The 13,543-nt window shown below is 41.6% G+C and overlaps 2 protein-coding genes across 26 annotated transcripts in view; both read left to right on the forward strand.

Moving 5' to 3' along the window:
• The window catches only part of dtnbb (dystrobrevin, beta b), a 56,102-nt gene extending 46,850 nt beyond the window's left edge, over positions 1 to 9,252 (forward strand). For 9 of the 22 annotated variants that reach the window (XM_014197671.2, XM_014197698.2, XM_014197752.2 and 6 more), the window contains 8 exons: positions 194 to 316; positions 1,276 to 1,372; positions 1,839 to 1,859; positions 4,561 to 4,720; positions 5,066 to 5,155; positions 5,256 to 5,315; positions 5,532 to 5,559; positions 5,810 to 6,027. In XM_014197671.2, coding sequence (XP_014053146.1) covers positions 194 to 316; positions 1,276 to 1,372; positions 1,839 to 1,859; positions 4,561 to 4,720; positions 5,066 to 5,155; positions 5,256 to 5,315; positions 5,532 to 5,545 — 565 coding nt within the window. In that variant the 3' untranslated portion in view covers positions 5,546 to 5,559; positions 5,810 to 6,027. Of the gene's footprint in view, positions 1 to 193; positions 317 to 1,275; positions 1,373 to 1,838; positions 1,860 to 4,560; positions 4,721 to 5,065; positions 5,156 to 5,255; positions 5,316 to 5,531; positions 5,560 to 5,809; positions 6,525 to 6,576 lie in introns of those variants that run through there. The other 13 variants (XM_014197662.2, XM_014197689.2, XM_014197715.2 and 10 more) reach the window with 6 other exon arrangements.
• Positions 9,253 to 12,273: 3,021 nt separating this feature from the next.
• The window catches only part of LOC106603656 (DNA (cytosine-5)-methyltransferase 3A), a 77,561-nt gene continuing 76,291 nt past the window's right edge, over positions 12,274 to 13,543 (forward strand). For all 4 annotated transcript variants that reach the window (XM_014197582.2, XM_014197592.2, XM_014197601.2 and 1 more), the window contains exon 1: positions 12,274 to 12,420. The gene's annotated coding sequence lies outside the window, so the exon portion shown is untranslated. The remainder of the gene's footprint in view (positions 12,421 to 13,543) is intronic.

Consider the following 13,543-nt stretch of genomic DNA (forward strand, 5'->3'; position numbering starts at 1 on the left):
GGAAACACTGGACAGTTACTTTAGATTGTTTATCAGGTAATTTAGTTAAATCAGTAATTATATGTATTGTATGCTCATAACTTAAGAATTTTGTGAAATATAAGTAAATATACTGAAATCTATCTTGGTCATCAGGACCTGCTTTCAAAACGTCATCGGCAGATTTTAAATCTCCATTTTGTTGTGTCTTCTGGTCCCTCAGAGAGATCCTTCAGGAGATCCAGCGACTGCGTCTGGAGCATGAGCAGGCCTCCCAGCCCACCCCCGAGAAGGCCCAGCAAAACCCCACACTGCTGGCCGAACTCAGGCTCCTTAGGTACCACATATACACCTAGATCTATTACCCACCTATATCTTAGCTATATCCTTCTATATCTACTGTATGCTTATAACCGTCTATATCCATTTACATCTATGCCCATCTGTATCCTCTACAACCAATGTTATAACTGCTCATCGCATATTTATACACTCTATGAAGTCATAACTACGCCTTTATTAACTCTTTATTACTAATTGGTATGCCTTAATAAAGTAAAGTATGCCTTAATTCCTCAGTAAACACAGCATGACCTATAACAGAACTAACAGCCAGTGGCCTATGTGTGTGTTAGATATCTGTCTGTATTATGACCTATGACCCTGAGGTAGAGAGGAGGAGAAAGGCAGCCGGGAAACAGATGTTTGTGAGATTTTTGGAACGAGCAGATCGATGGACAGGACTGTGTTATCAGTCCTCAATGACATGTTGATCTCATAATGTGAATGAAGATAATTACCACATTTGACCACCAGAGGGTGTTCAGACACCAATGGTTCAATTGTATTATCGTCACGTAAAAAGGGATTGAGCCAGTAGTGTGTTGTTGTCTCTTTCTGTTATCCTGGCGTGTAAAGCAGCAGGCTCAAAGAAGGGACTGTCTGTGAGCATGTTGTCTGTGGGATGTTGGGAAAGGGACAGATGAACAAAAGACTGACCAAAGTTTTACATCAGTGGTTTTCAAACCTGTCTTCAGGGACCCCCCCCAGCCGTTCAGTGTATTTGAACTATTTCAGAGCTACCTGATTCCAATCGTCAGCTAATCATCGACTGAGGTAATTGTGAAACATCTGATGGTCCCAGAGAAGAGGTTTGAAAACCACTGTCTTACATCAGCACGACGCCACCTGACGGAAGAGTGTGGAGACCGACAGGCCTCTCAGGCTTACACCTTTCAGGAGGTAATAGGGACTGACGGCCGAGTGTTGTGTTTGTGTGTGATTGTGGGACAACAGGCACAGGAAGGATGAGCTGGAGAGGCGCATGTCAGCCCTACAGGAGAGCAGACGGGAACTGATGGTCCAGCTCGAGGGACTGATGAGGCTACTCAAGGTAGGATGGTACTATGACTACAGAGTATTATACACTATCTGATACACTATGTCACTGTTTGTTGTTATTCTGACTTTCATATACTATCGCCGTAATATGTGTTAGTTGTATATCGGTATCAACATATGTCATTATTGCTTTTCATGTCATCGGGTATTCGTTAACATCAACAGTGAATTTGTTTTATATTTTATGCAACCATTTAGAATGCTGCATTGATTGTAGTTGACAGTAGTCTGCCTCAGGGTCCATTGGCTACCTTGAAAGGATCTTACAAGTATAAACCTGTCTGTTCTGTCCTGATATTAAAGCTTTTGACTCTTTGCCTTTGCCACCATCTGTCTGTCTGTCTGTCTGTCTGTCTTTCTTTCTTTCTTAATTTCTTTCTTTCTTTTTTCCTCTCCTGTCTCTCGCTCTCTCTCGTTATCTCCCTCTCACTTCTTTCCTCTCCCTCACTGGCTGATAGGATGAGGAGCAGAAGCAGGCAGTAAGTGTCTCCATATTTAGTTAACTATACATGAATACACTAATACAATGCAGAAGCAGACCCGCTCATTCAGCCACCATAGTATTACGTTTCCCCACACTTAATGCATGTGTTGATATGTCTCAGACAGATCGTCCTTATTTTGGTACATTTGACACAGTACATGTGTACAGTAAACCATACACTAGACTACCTTATTATACACTGGGTGATTTGAGCCCTGAATGCTGATTTGGCTGACAGCTGTGGTATATCAGACCGTATACCACAGGTATGACAAAACATGTATTATTACTGCTCTAATTATATTGATAACCAGTTTATAACAGCAATAACACACCTCAGGGGTTTGTGGTATATTGTCCATATACTACACCCCCTCGAGCCTTATTGATAAATTATAACATGGCATTGTTGAATGCTCGTTTCTGATTGGCTTGAAGGGCATTCTAGAACGTGCATTATTTCCCTATAACGCACGGTATATCAGCACGGTAGAATTCAACGGCTACAGTTAATTCTGTTCTATGTTTGAGCTGCTTTTCAAAGCAAAAGTCGTACTGAAAACATTATTAGCCTTGTTGAATTTCGATATTCATAATAGCAAGCTAGGACTGATGGTTCGGTTAGCTGAACTAGCAAGCCTGTTTGTTCGGTTACCAAGGCAACTACTGTAGCTATCTGGTAAACTTCCTAGCTAATTCAGTGGACGTTGAACACACTTTGACCTGTAAATGAACACATTTCTAGCAGCAAATGTGTTAAATGATAGTCATGGTATAAAAGAGATAATCAACTCGGGGGCTCTATGCGTTCTCTGGAAAATAAATACAACACTGTGGAAAGTTGGTTTCGCTGCATAGCCCCTTGTTGATTATCCCTTACACATTATAGTCTAATGTTACCTTGTTGGTCATTTCTATATGAGAGAGCATACATTCTAATCTACACTAAGTTAAAATAATGTCATATCTAGGTTATATGTCGCTTCATGAGATATATCAATTCTCGTCTGAGGTAAAGTCCTTTAGTGTGCTAGGTTATTTGGTGAGAACTCTGCCATGTATTCCTTTCTTTGCCAAACAAACGTCTGAGACCTGTTCCTTTCATCAAAGCTAACAACCTTCCCTCTAATGTGACTGCAGCCTGGCTAACCATCTGCTGCTTGGCTCTGAGCCATACAGTCCTGGACCAGGGCAGACTTGGGTTCAAAGTAAACAGTACTCGAAATCTTTCCAATACCTCTGTATTTGCTCAAGCCTGCCTGGAGTGCCAGTTGAGGCTGGGTTTGTAGTTTTGGGTCTATCCTATTTGTCAATTTTAAGCTAGGCAGGCTTAATCAAGCACAGATAAAGTATTAGAAATGATTCAAATAGTGTTTGAACCCAGGTCTGGCCAAGGGCCCTGCACCAACCCCCTCCTTACCCCCTCCCAACCCAGGGAAGGACACAGTGCCCCTTTCTCCAGGCAGCATAGAACCCAGGCGGCACATTACAGTCCCCTCTCTAGTCCCTGCAGACAGGCAGGCTCACACATGGTTCTCATTAGCTTTCAGAGCAGTAAAGGTGCTGTAATAGACTGGGTGTGTATGTTTAGATGTGTGTCGTTGGGGGTGTAGGTGTGCGTCATGTCGCGGGGGGTGTAGGTGTGCATGTGTCGTGTTTTCTTAGCAAAGCTAAAGTTACAAAAGTGGTGGTCTAGGCCTCCTCTAATCCTAACCCTCCCTATGGTGGTATTGGTATGTTTCTATAGTATTTGGATCCTAACCCATGGTGGTGTTGGTATGTTTCTATAGTATTTGGATCCTAACCCATGGTGGTGTTGGTTTGTTTCTATAGTATTTGGATCCTAACCCATGGTGGTGTTGGTATGTTTCTATAGTATTTGGATCCTAACCCATGGTGGTGTTGGTATGTTTCTATAGTATTTGGATCCTAACCCATGGTGGTGTTGGTATGTTTCTATTGTATTTGGATCCTAACCCATGGTGGTGTTGGTATGTTTCTATAGTATTTGGATCCTAACCCATGGTGGTGTTGGTATGTTTCTATAGTATTTGGATCCTAACCCATGGTGGTGTTGGTATGTTTCTATAGTATTTGGATCCTAACCCATGGTGGTGTTGGTATGTTTCTATAGTATTTGGATCCTAACCCATGGTGGTGTTGGTATGTTTCTATAGTATTTGGATCCTAACCCATGGTGGTGTTGGTATGTTTCTATAGTATTTGGATCCTAACCCATGGTGGTGTTGGTATGTTTCTATTGTATTTGGATCCTAACCCATGGTGGTGTTGGTATGTTTCTATTGTATTTGGATCCTAACCCATGGTGGTGTTGGTATGTTTCTATAGTATTTGGATCCTAACCCATGGTGGTGTTGGTATGTTTCTATAGTATTTGGATCCTAACCCATGGTGGTGTTGGTATGTTTCTATAGTACTTGGATCCTAACCCATGGTGGTGTTGGTATGTTTCTATAGTATTTGGATCCTAACCCATGGTGGTGTTGGTATGTTTCTATAGTATTTGGATCCTAACCCATGGTGGTGTTGGTATGTTTCTATAGTATTTGGATCCTAACCCATGGTGGTGTTGGTATGTTTCTATAGTATTTGGATCCTAACCCATGGTGGTGTTGGTATGTTTCTATAGTATTTGGATCCTAACCCATGGTGATGTTGGTATGTTATGTTATCAGGCCCAGACAGGAGGCTCACCCCACTCTTCCCCCAGCCATGGGGCAGGCTGCTCCATGCCCATGCCAATCCGCTCCACCTCAGCTGGGTCCACCCCCACCCACACACCCCAGGACTGCCTTGCCGGGGTGGGGGGGGACGTGCTGGAGGCCTTCGCTCACGGTGAGTGCTGGACCTCCGCCTAGCAGTCAAAACTTGGCAAAACTGGTTGAAAGGACGTCAGGTTCTGCTTGAAAAGGCATTATGAAATCATTTCAACCCGTTTTTCCCGCTGGACTATGTCCTCCTTTAGATCCAATGTGGCCCAGTGCATGTCTATTGTTAGTTATCCATTCTTGCCTTGTTTGAGTCAAGGAGAACACAACACAACACCTGTGATTGAGCTGTGCCAAATTTGAGGATTTAAGGATGCATTTTTTTTTTTTTACCATGCTTCAAAAATAGCTAGCAACTAAATGCCATGTAAATCACTGCCTACTATCAGTGACTGTGTCCTCTGTCTTTCAGGTGTACCTAGAAATCTTCGTAATGATCTGTTGGTCGCTGCAGATTCAATCACAAACACCATGTCATCACTCGTCAAGGAACTCCACTCAGGTTAGTTGAAAGGCACGTGACTTCCTGGTTGCCCGTGTTTGTTTTATAACTCTGGGACGGAGGACATCATCTCTGAATTCTTTGGGTCTTTGTCATAAAGTAGATGATGCTGCAGAGGAAGAGGACAACAACATGAGGAACGGAGGCCTAAGGGACAGGGGTGAATAAGTCTTGGCTCAGTATTATGTTATTAACATTGCTTAGATCCTGTATCAAGCTGTTTGAGATTTTGAAATGTCATTTCTTTGAAACGTCAGTCTAGAATTCTAATTGTACTCCTCCATTCCAAAAGGAAGAAGGTCATTATTTGTGGAAATCGTATGTATTAGACTTTTATGTTACTGCAAATAACAAATCATTTCTCACTGTTTTCTAGCCGAGGCAGAATGAAAGGAGTGGGAAAAGTATGTATGAATATTCCGATAGCTGTGATATTGTCCGTGTAATATCATCACATAGTAACTCATTAGTAATTCATATTGTAATACAACAAATCTGCCAAGGACCTATGAACAAAACAGAGATCAGAGGAACTTTTTCAGTCCGACATAATCGTCGAAATCCAAACTTCCTCTGTGAATAGTTATCTTTATGGTTATTTTGTACCCCAGTCTAAAACCTATCCTTCTTCCCTGTCTGTCTGTGTGTCTTCAGGCACAGTGAGAGAAGTAAAGCATCGAGGGAGCAACAACCACTCCATCTATACCGGATGTCAGACTGGACATGACTGGAAAAGAAGAATCCAAATGAGAATCAGTCACAACAACCAAACCCTTCTATCAGGCATAAGCACGTAGAGTAATGCATGCTGTTATCAAACAGGATTTCACTATGTGAACTACTATCAAACATGTTTATTACACCTTGCTGCGGAAAAAAAGCAAGATGCTTCTATTAGCGAGTGTATATGTTGTTCTGTATAAAAACTTAAAGCTGTAATTATTATGTATTGATTGATTCCCCTCATCGTGACTGCAACGGTCAAAGGTCTAAGGAGTGGCTTGCTGTGCTTTCTCTCGACCTGTATTGTCAATAACAGACCATTCTGTGTGCATACCAAATGGCACCCTATTCCCTATATCGTGCAGTACTTTTGACCAGTGCCCTAAAGGCCCTGTTCAAAAGTAGTGTACTACATAAGGAATAGAGTGCCATTTGGAACGCTGTCTATCTATCTGTATATACTGTACACATTATACATGACCTTGGGAACACAGCACTGACCATGACCTGAAAGCAACCTATTTTCATGATGTTGCTATGATCCCTAGCCTTCATTGCTTTTGTATCATTAGAGACGGCTAGCTAGTATGTTTTCATTAGGGGTTTTGCATGAAGTTGCACTGTCCTGAGTCTGACTGGGTGTACTGTAGGTAGGTAGGTAGGTAGGTAGGTAGGTAGGTAGGTAGGTAGGTAGGTAGGTAGGTAGGTAGGTAGGTAGGTAGGTAGGTAGGTAGGTAGGTAGGTACCATGTTATGCCAGCTCTTTGTGGGTTTATCAGTGTTTCTCAACCTGTGGTCCGCAGGCCAGCACTGGTCCCAATGATGTTGCTGATCGGTCCCTCAGATAGTGAGCTGAAACTGATTTAGTCAGTTCTCAAGTGCCAGTTTTAATCTAAGTGGTCTTCATTGGAGGAAGGGCCGTAGCTGGTCCTTGCAGTTCCCTGGTACAAAAAAGTTAGAGAAACGCTTGGTTCTAATGACTGCTAGGATCTGTAGTCCTGTATATTGTCATTCCTCTGAATTCACATCGGCCGTTCCCCAAATGGCACCCTATTCCCTATATAGTACACTACATTTGACCAAGGCCTATAGGGCTCTGGTCAAAAGTAGTACACTATATAGGGAATAGGGTGTCATTTAGGACAGCCTGAGTCACATACTGCTGCTACTGCGTGCTCACTCTATGTCGTGAGACACCCTTGCAAAAATATGAGGGCTGTTTGTTTGTTTGGTTAAAGGGAGCCTAGTATGGGGGCTGTTGTTGTCAATGCTAAATGTTTAATTTCATCAGGGAATCGTCCCTTTGTTAGAAACAGATTTATTATTCTCCTCGTTTTGTCTCTATAAAAAATTAACTAAGCGAGAGAAGCTAGTAAATGCATCTTAAAGAGCATTAAAACTGCATGGTTCTTCGTCCCTAATCCACTAACTAGTCACTCAGTAGTAACAGTATTTATTGTCCACGTAAAGAGACGGAGAGCACCTCAGGACGTTAGTTTAAATGAATATTATTACATTGTGTGCTCTTTCGTTCAAATATGTTGAGTTACAACATATCCACCTATACACCTGTACATAGGTGAGGACAGGCGGTACAGAAATCAGAGTTATGCACAGATAAGAGTTGCTTTGATAGCTTTATTTAGTTAAAAGAAATGAGGACTGGAACATGTTTATGTGAGAGTTAATAGATAGGTGCTCAGGGACTGTAGAGGTAGATGGAATGTGGTGGTGGCTGCCTGTGTCCCAAATGGCACCCCATTCCCTACATAGTGCACTACTTTTGACCAGGGCTAATAGGCCCTGGTCAAAAGTAGTGCACTATATAGGGAATAGGATGCCATTTGGGATGCATAATCTGTGCTGTTAACGATTATGAGTCAGTAGCCTAGGCCCTAATGGGTTCCAGACCTGTGTCTGTAGGGGTCAGAGGTCAGTGACTGATCATAAAAGAGCCTGAAGGGAGCAGACAGCAAACCTGTGTCTCAATAATCTGACTTTCTCCAAAAAGGTGCACTCAAGCACTCTTCCCCACACATTCAAAAGCATTGAATTGGTGTGAGCATAGACTAAAGTAGAATTTCCACCATATGTATTCTATAGGTTCATTCCTTTTAAATAAACTGAGTGTACAAAACATTAGGGACACCTTCCTAACATTGAGTCGCCCCCCCCCACCCCACCTTTCGCCCTCAGAACAGCCTCAATTTGTCAGGGCATGGACACTACAAGGTGTCGAAAGCATTCCACAGGGATGCAGGCCCATGTTGTGTCAATTTGGCTGGAAGTCCTTGGTGGTGGACCATTCTTGATACAAATGGGAAACTGTTGAGCGTGAAAACCCCCAGCAGCGATGCGGTTCTTGACACACTCAAACCAGTGTGCCTAGCGTGTAACAGATGTTAATCATACTCTCCTTGCGTTGTGTTTTGTCCAAATAAATCACCCCAGCCAGTGGTCCCAGTTGAGCATTATTTATTATCTGTTGTTAAATAGGAAACAGGACGTTAGTTGTGCAGGGCTTAATGATGTTGATTGCTGTCGATGGTAAAATCCCTTGCATTACATTTTCATACTGGGCATTAACAAAATACAATACAAAATATAACGTGTAAATACCTGTGGTTAAATAGGAAATGGCATGCTAGTTGTGTAGGACTTAATGATGTTGATGGCTGTCGATGGTTAAATCTGTAGCATGAAAACAACTGTGTTAGCAGTGAGTTTATGTGACCATTACATCGGTGCGTGCTAGCTAATACAGCAATCATATACCAAAGCACATCCCGGAAAGCCCCCCATCCCTAACAGGTACCATATTCCCACTCATGTAACAATCAGAAATGTACAGCAAACTTGTACACATTGTAAAATATAAATAGAATACAGTATTCAGAACGTGACCTACCCCTTACATCACATTTTCATACTGGGGAGACCTGACGTTCGCGATCTCCCCCTCATCTGCAAGCGGGGCCAATAACAACATTGTCATCAGAACTGAACCAACCAATAAGAATGCTTGAACATTAAATACACATTTCTTTAGAGGCAAGTGGAACCATAACCAACTCTGTTACACCTGGCACCTACTACCATACCCCATTCAAAGGCACTTAAATATTTTGTCTTGCCCATTCACCATCTGAATGGCACATATACACAATCCATGTATCAGTTGTCTCATAGGCTTAAAAAACATTATTTTAACTTGTCCACTCCCCTTCATCTACACCGGTTGAAGTGGATTTAACAGGTGACATTAATAAGGGATCGTAGCTTTCACCTGGATTCACCTGGTCAGTCTTATGTCATGGAAAGAGAAGGTGTTCCTAAGGTTTTGTGCACTCGGTGTATATGAAGGGCGGTGAACATCCGGGGGGCAGGGGAGAATGGACTTAGAGGAGAAAAATAGGAGGCTATTGCTGAAGTGCTAAGTTTGACTGAGCATGTTGTTTTTGTGAATTATTGTCTGATTTGGCAATAGAAAAGCTATATAGTAGCTACAGGTTTAGAGACAGAGGTGGACTGCAAAAGGATACCGACTTACTTGAATCAGGAGAATATTAGGTCCAATAAAACACACATCTTCTGGTTGATGGAACTTTCTGTTGTTCAGGAGTTCCATGTGTCTCCGAAAACAAATCACCGACATGAATAACTTCATAACAAATGTTAGGCTTAGCAATCTGAAACAATAAACGACCAGACAGCGAAGAGTAGGGTTTGGTCCAGTTTGGTTTGTCATGATATAACATGATAATAACATATGAATGATAATAATTGGACCAGAATGGTAATAATTCAATGATATGGTTCCAAACACTGGTTAAGCAATGACCTGTACTGAATTTGTACTGAATTTGTACTTGAGAACTACATTTTGCATTGATATGATGTGTATAGTACAGACAGCCTATCCTAGAAGCTAGGTTCAAGGTCTTACCAACCTATTACACTGTGTCGAGAAATAGAAGAACAAATGAGTTTCTCCTTTGTATCCGTTGTTCTAAATGTGATGTTTTTATTTGGTTATTTATTTGACATGATGTTATCATTCTGGGTGTTATTCTAGTTTGCTTGTGGAATTTAATCATTGATAATGATTTATCGAAACACATCTCATTCAAGTGATCACTTGTCTTGCACATCAGTTAGTTGCCTAAATGATTAAGAAGAGGTTATTATATGAAACGGTGACCAATATACTGTAAAGTACAGCACAACATTGTAAAATACAAACATAGAAGTTGTAACTAATACAGATTAAGTCTTATACACTGAGGGTTTGACATTTTGTTTCTTCTACACAACAATGTATAGTCAAGATCTAAAGGAAAATTGAAGTACTGAGATAGAACCTTTGGAAAATGTATAATTGTATTCCCTCTTCACTCCGGTCCCAGATAGGAATGCAGTGTTATGATTTGAGTTTGTGCCTAGATGTTCTGTATAAAGTACTGTATAAAGTACAACCCATTCATGCAGATAAAAGAATATCAGTCAGCCTTTTAAGTAGGAGTTTTAGTCTCAGTCTGTGACCATGTGGAAAAAGTTTATTTATGTATTGTTGTTCAGGAGGGAAAGTAGTACACTTTTTTGTTCAGCCTTTACATTTGTGCCAAAATGTTTGCAGACTTTGTGTGTCATCATACCGATATATCTACATTCTATATGTTGTTGTTGTTGATGTCCAAATTTTGTCATGATATAATCGAGACCGCCCACATTTACATGGTCTTCCTTAATTAAAATGTAGAATCATTACAAGTTCTACAGCGATCAACAGTTCTAGAACCACCAACCGTTCTAGAGCTACCAACCGTTCTAGAGCTACCCACCATTCCTGAGCTACCAAGAGTTCTTAAGCTACCAAGAGTTCTAGAATGATCTCCTTCTAGCCAACAGAGGCAATAGAAAGGTACATACAGCACTTTGTGATCATGTTTTTTTTTGCATAGAGAAAATGTGCAAGATGATGAACCACAAGCTTCCCTAAATGTTATTTATCTATCTCTGTGTTATGTACTGTTATGCTTCTGGTATACATTTGTTTCTCATGTTAATTTTTAAAACATGGTTTTATGTCACATGACCACTGTCTTTTGTAAATAAAATGAATAAATTGTGAAATATATTAAAAGATTTAAACGCTTAATATGCTTTGTAATGGGATGCCTTTTTGCAGAACTGTATTTACTGGTTGTTAGCATTTGCCCTATGTACTACACTGTCTATGTGGCCTTGAAAAAAATATGACTGTCATAACCTTAGCACAGTTTCAGTATACATAGTTTGCTGTTTTTCAAGTAATTGAGTGGTTGTTGAAAGCCCCAAAATTCTTCCTGGGGGAAAAAACTCCCTCCTATCTGATGAGATTACCATTGGTCCCAGGGAGTAATATCCTCTAAGACGTCCAATGATAAACAATATCGCCTGATGTTTAATGTGCAGAAGAACTGTAATCATAACAGACAAAGAAGACATCAGACCAGACCACACAGAGAGAGAAAACAAGACAGAGGTCAACTAGATAATTGGATGTCTGTAGAGGAGTGCTATGTTTCAGGTAAGGTGTGTACGCACGTGCATGTATGCATTCGCAGGAGTGTTTGTGTGCTTGTGTGTTGTATGTGCATATGTGTCTGTCTAGCTGTGCAAGGCGGTCAGTGAGAGCAGCCCCAGCTCCTGTTCTCCTCTCCCTCTGCTGTGGGTTGTGTCATCATTCTGCTGTCCTTGACTGAACCAGTCCATGAGAATTAGAGAAAGTCAGTCGACTCTACAGACGTGCGGTGTGATGAGAGGAGCTCCTGGCTCCAGCCATGCTTCTAGCTCACTGAACCACATCCACCTGCTGTCTGTCTGTCTGTCTGTCTGTCTGTCTGTCTGTCTGTCTGTCTGTCTGTCTGTCTGTCTGTCTGTCTGTCTGTCTGTCTGTCTGTCTGTGCCCCCCCTCTCTCCGTCTCTCCCTCCCTCCTCCCTCCTAAAGAGCTGTCTGCTCCTCCCCTGGGTTTTGTTATGTTTGTGCATGTAAGAGCCTCAGCCACTATACTATGTGTCTGACACTGACATAGCCTACTGACATCCTTCTGAAGCAACAGACAGAACATACAGTATGTCCCCGTCTAGTGGGCATGTATGGAAATAATGTATGATAAGTATGAAGAATTTGAATTACTATCACTATATTTGTTTAATCAATCCACTAAACAGGTCATTTAGGTCAAATCACTCTTGACAAAATGAAGACTGTCTTTAATGGGTTTTATTTATTGGGATATTGGTCTTCAATATTTGGCACAGATTTTGAAACAATGTAAGCATATATTTTATAAGAATATAAGCATAATGGCTAGCAGCAGCCGTTACCCCACTACCTTTAGGACCTGGTGGAGACACGATCAGTCCGTTGGCCCCTGCAGTGTGAGCGGAGCATCTGGCGAAGTGCTGGCCGGCTGGGGAGGTGGAGGACGGGGAGAGAAGAAGGAGTATCCGGGAGCAAGAGAAAACAAAAAGGGTCAGGCCTGGGACTTGGCAAAACGGGTAATGAACACCGTGACATAGCCCGTTATCACCAAACCCTCTGTAGGGGTAGCCTAACCTTTATCGGAACAGACACAGTCATGAGAGCCCTGAGAACGGAAGGCAGATTGGCTGCACTCGATTGTACTGGTGAAGGGAAACGGATAGCCGTTGTGTGCTTTTGCAGATGTGGAGACTGACGATTAGACATTGTGATATGCACTTGAACTTGATGACGGCGTATTTGTAGACACAGAACGGCGATTGTTGCTACATAATACCGGCCCGTCTGAACGTAACGGGGTTTTTTATCCTTCAAATGGTTGTGGCCTATGAACGGGATAGGCTACAGTACACCGGTTTACAGATTCTGATTTCCCCTGCAAATACGTGTAAAACTTTGTCATTTAGCCTTCAAGAGTGACAAATGCAGGTGACCGCCAACCATGTGTGCATTGATAAAGTATTTAATTCAATCATAATTGTCATAGTGTATCAGATTTGTGTTTTGTGCTGACAATGGAACAGTAGGCCGTAACACTGAATCCACACTCATGTTGTATATTTAAAAAGTAACACGTTTTAGAGATGCAATGTCACTTTCCGCAAAATGTTGGTCTGATCACGAAAAAAATCGAAACGTGCATTTACACTTTAACAATACTGATACATTTATCAATATGTTAAAATGTCTATTAACTATCATTCCAATCTGTTCTAAATGTTTCAATTCACGCTACATTTGTGCCAATGTGTCAGAAAGTCTGCCTGTGTGTGCGCTTGGGTGAAAGTGTATCTTGAGCACTTTAACGCCGGCAGTTATCGGTAGTGTAGGACCAGCTAGTTAAAATGGGGGCAATGACCAAAACACCAAGGACGTTTAGCCTATAACAAGACTAGGTCTATATCACAAGCCTTCTGGAAAAATGACTGAAAAGTGTTACTTTTACAATCAACATTGACACTGTAAATATAGGATCGAAAGTGCACATTTTAGGCTTTTGATCTCAGTTAGGTAAAGAGGTAGTAGGCTATAGTGGGCTGGTCTAGGCCTTGCCTGCAGCCTGTGCAAAGCACTAAGTCTAGTTTGAAAAGACGGGCTATAATGAAAATCTAATATGCATATAGACTGTAATATGCATAT

Source organism: Salmo salar, chromosome ssa01 (genome assembly GCF_905237065.1).
Source record: "Salmo salar chromosome ssa01, Ssal_v3.1, whole genome shotgun sequence".
Classification (NCBI taxonomy): domain Eukaryota; kingdom Metazoa; phylum Chordata; class Actinopteri; order Salmoniformes; family Salmonidae; genus Salmo; species Salmo salar.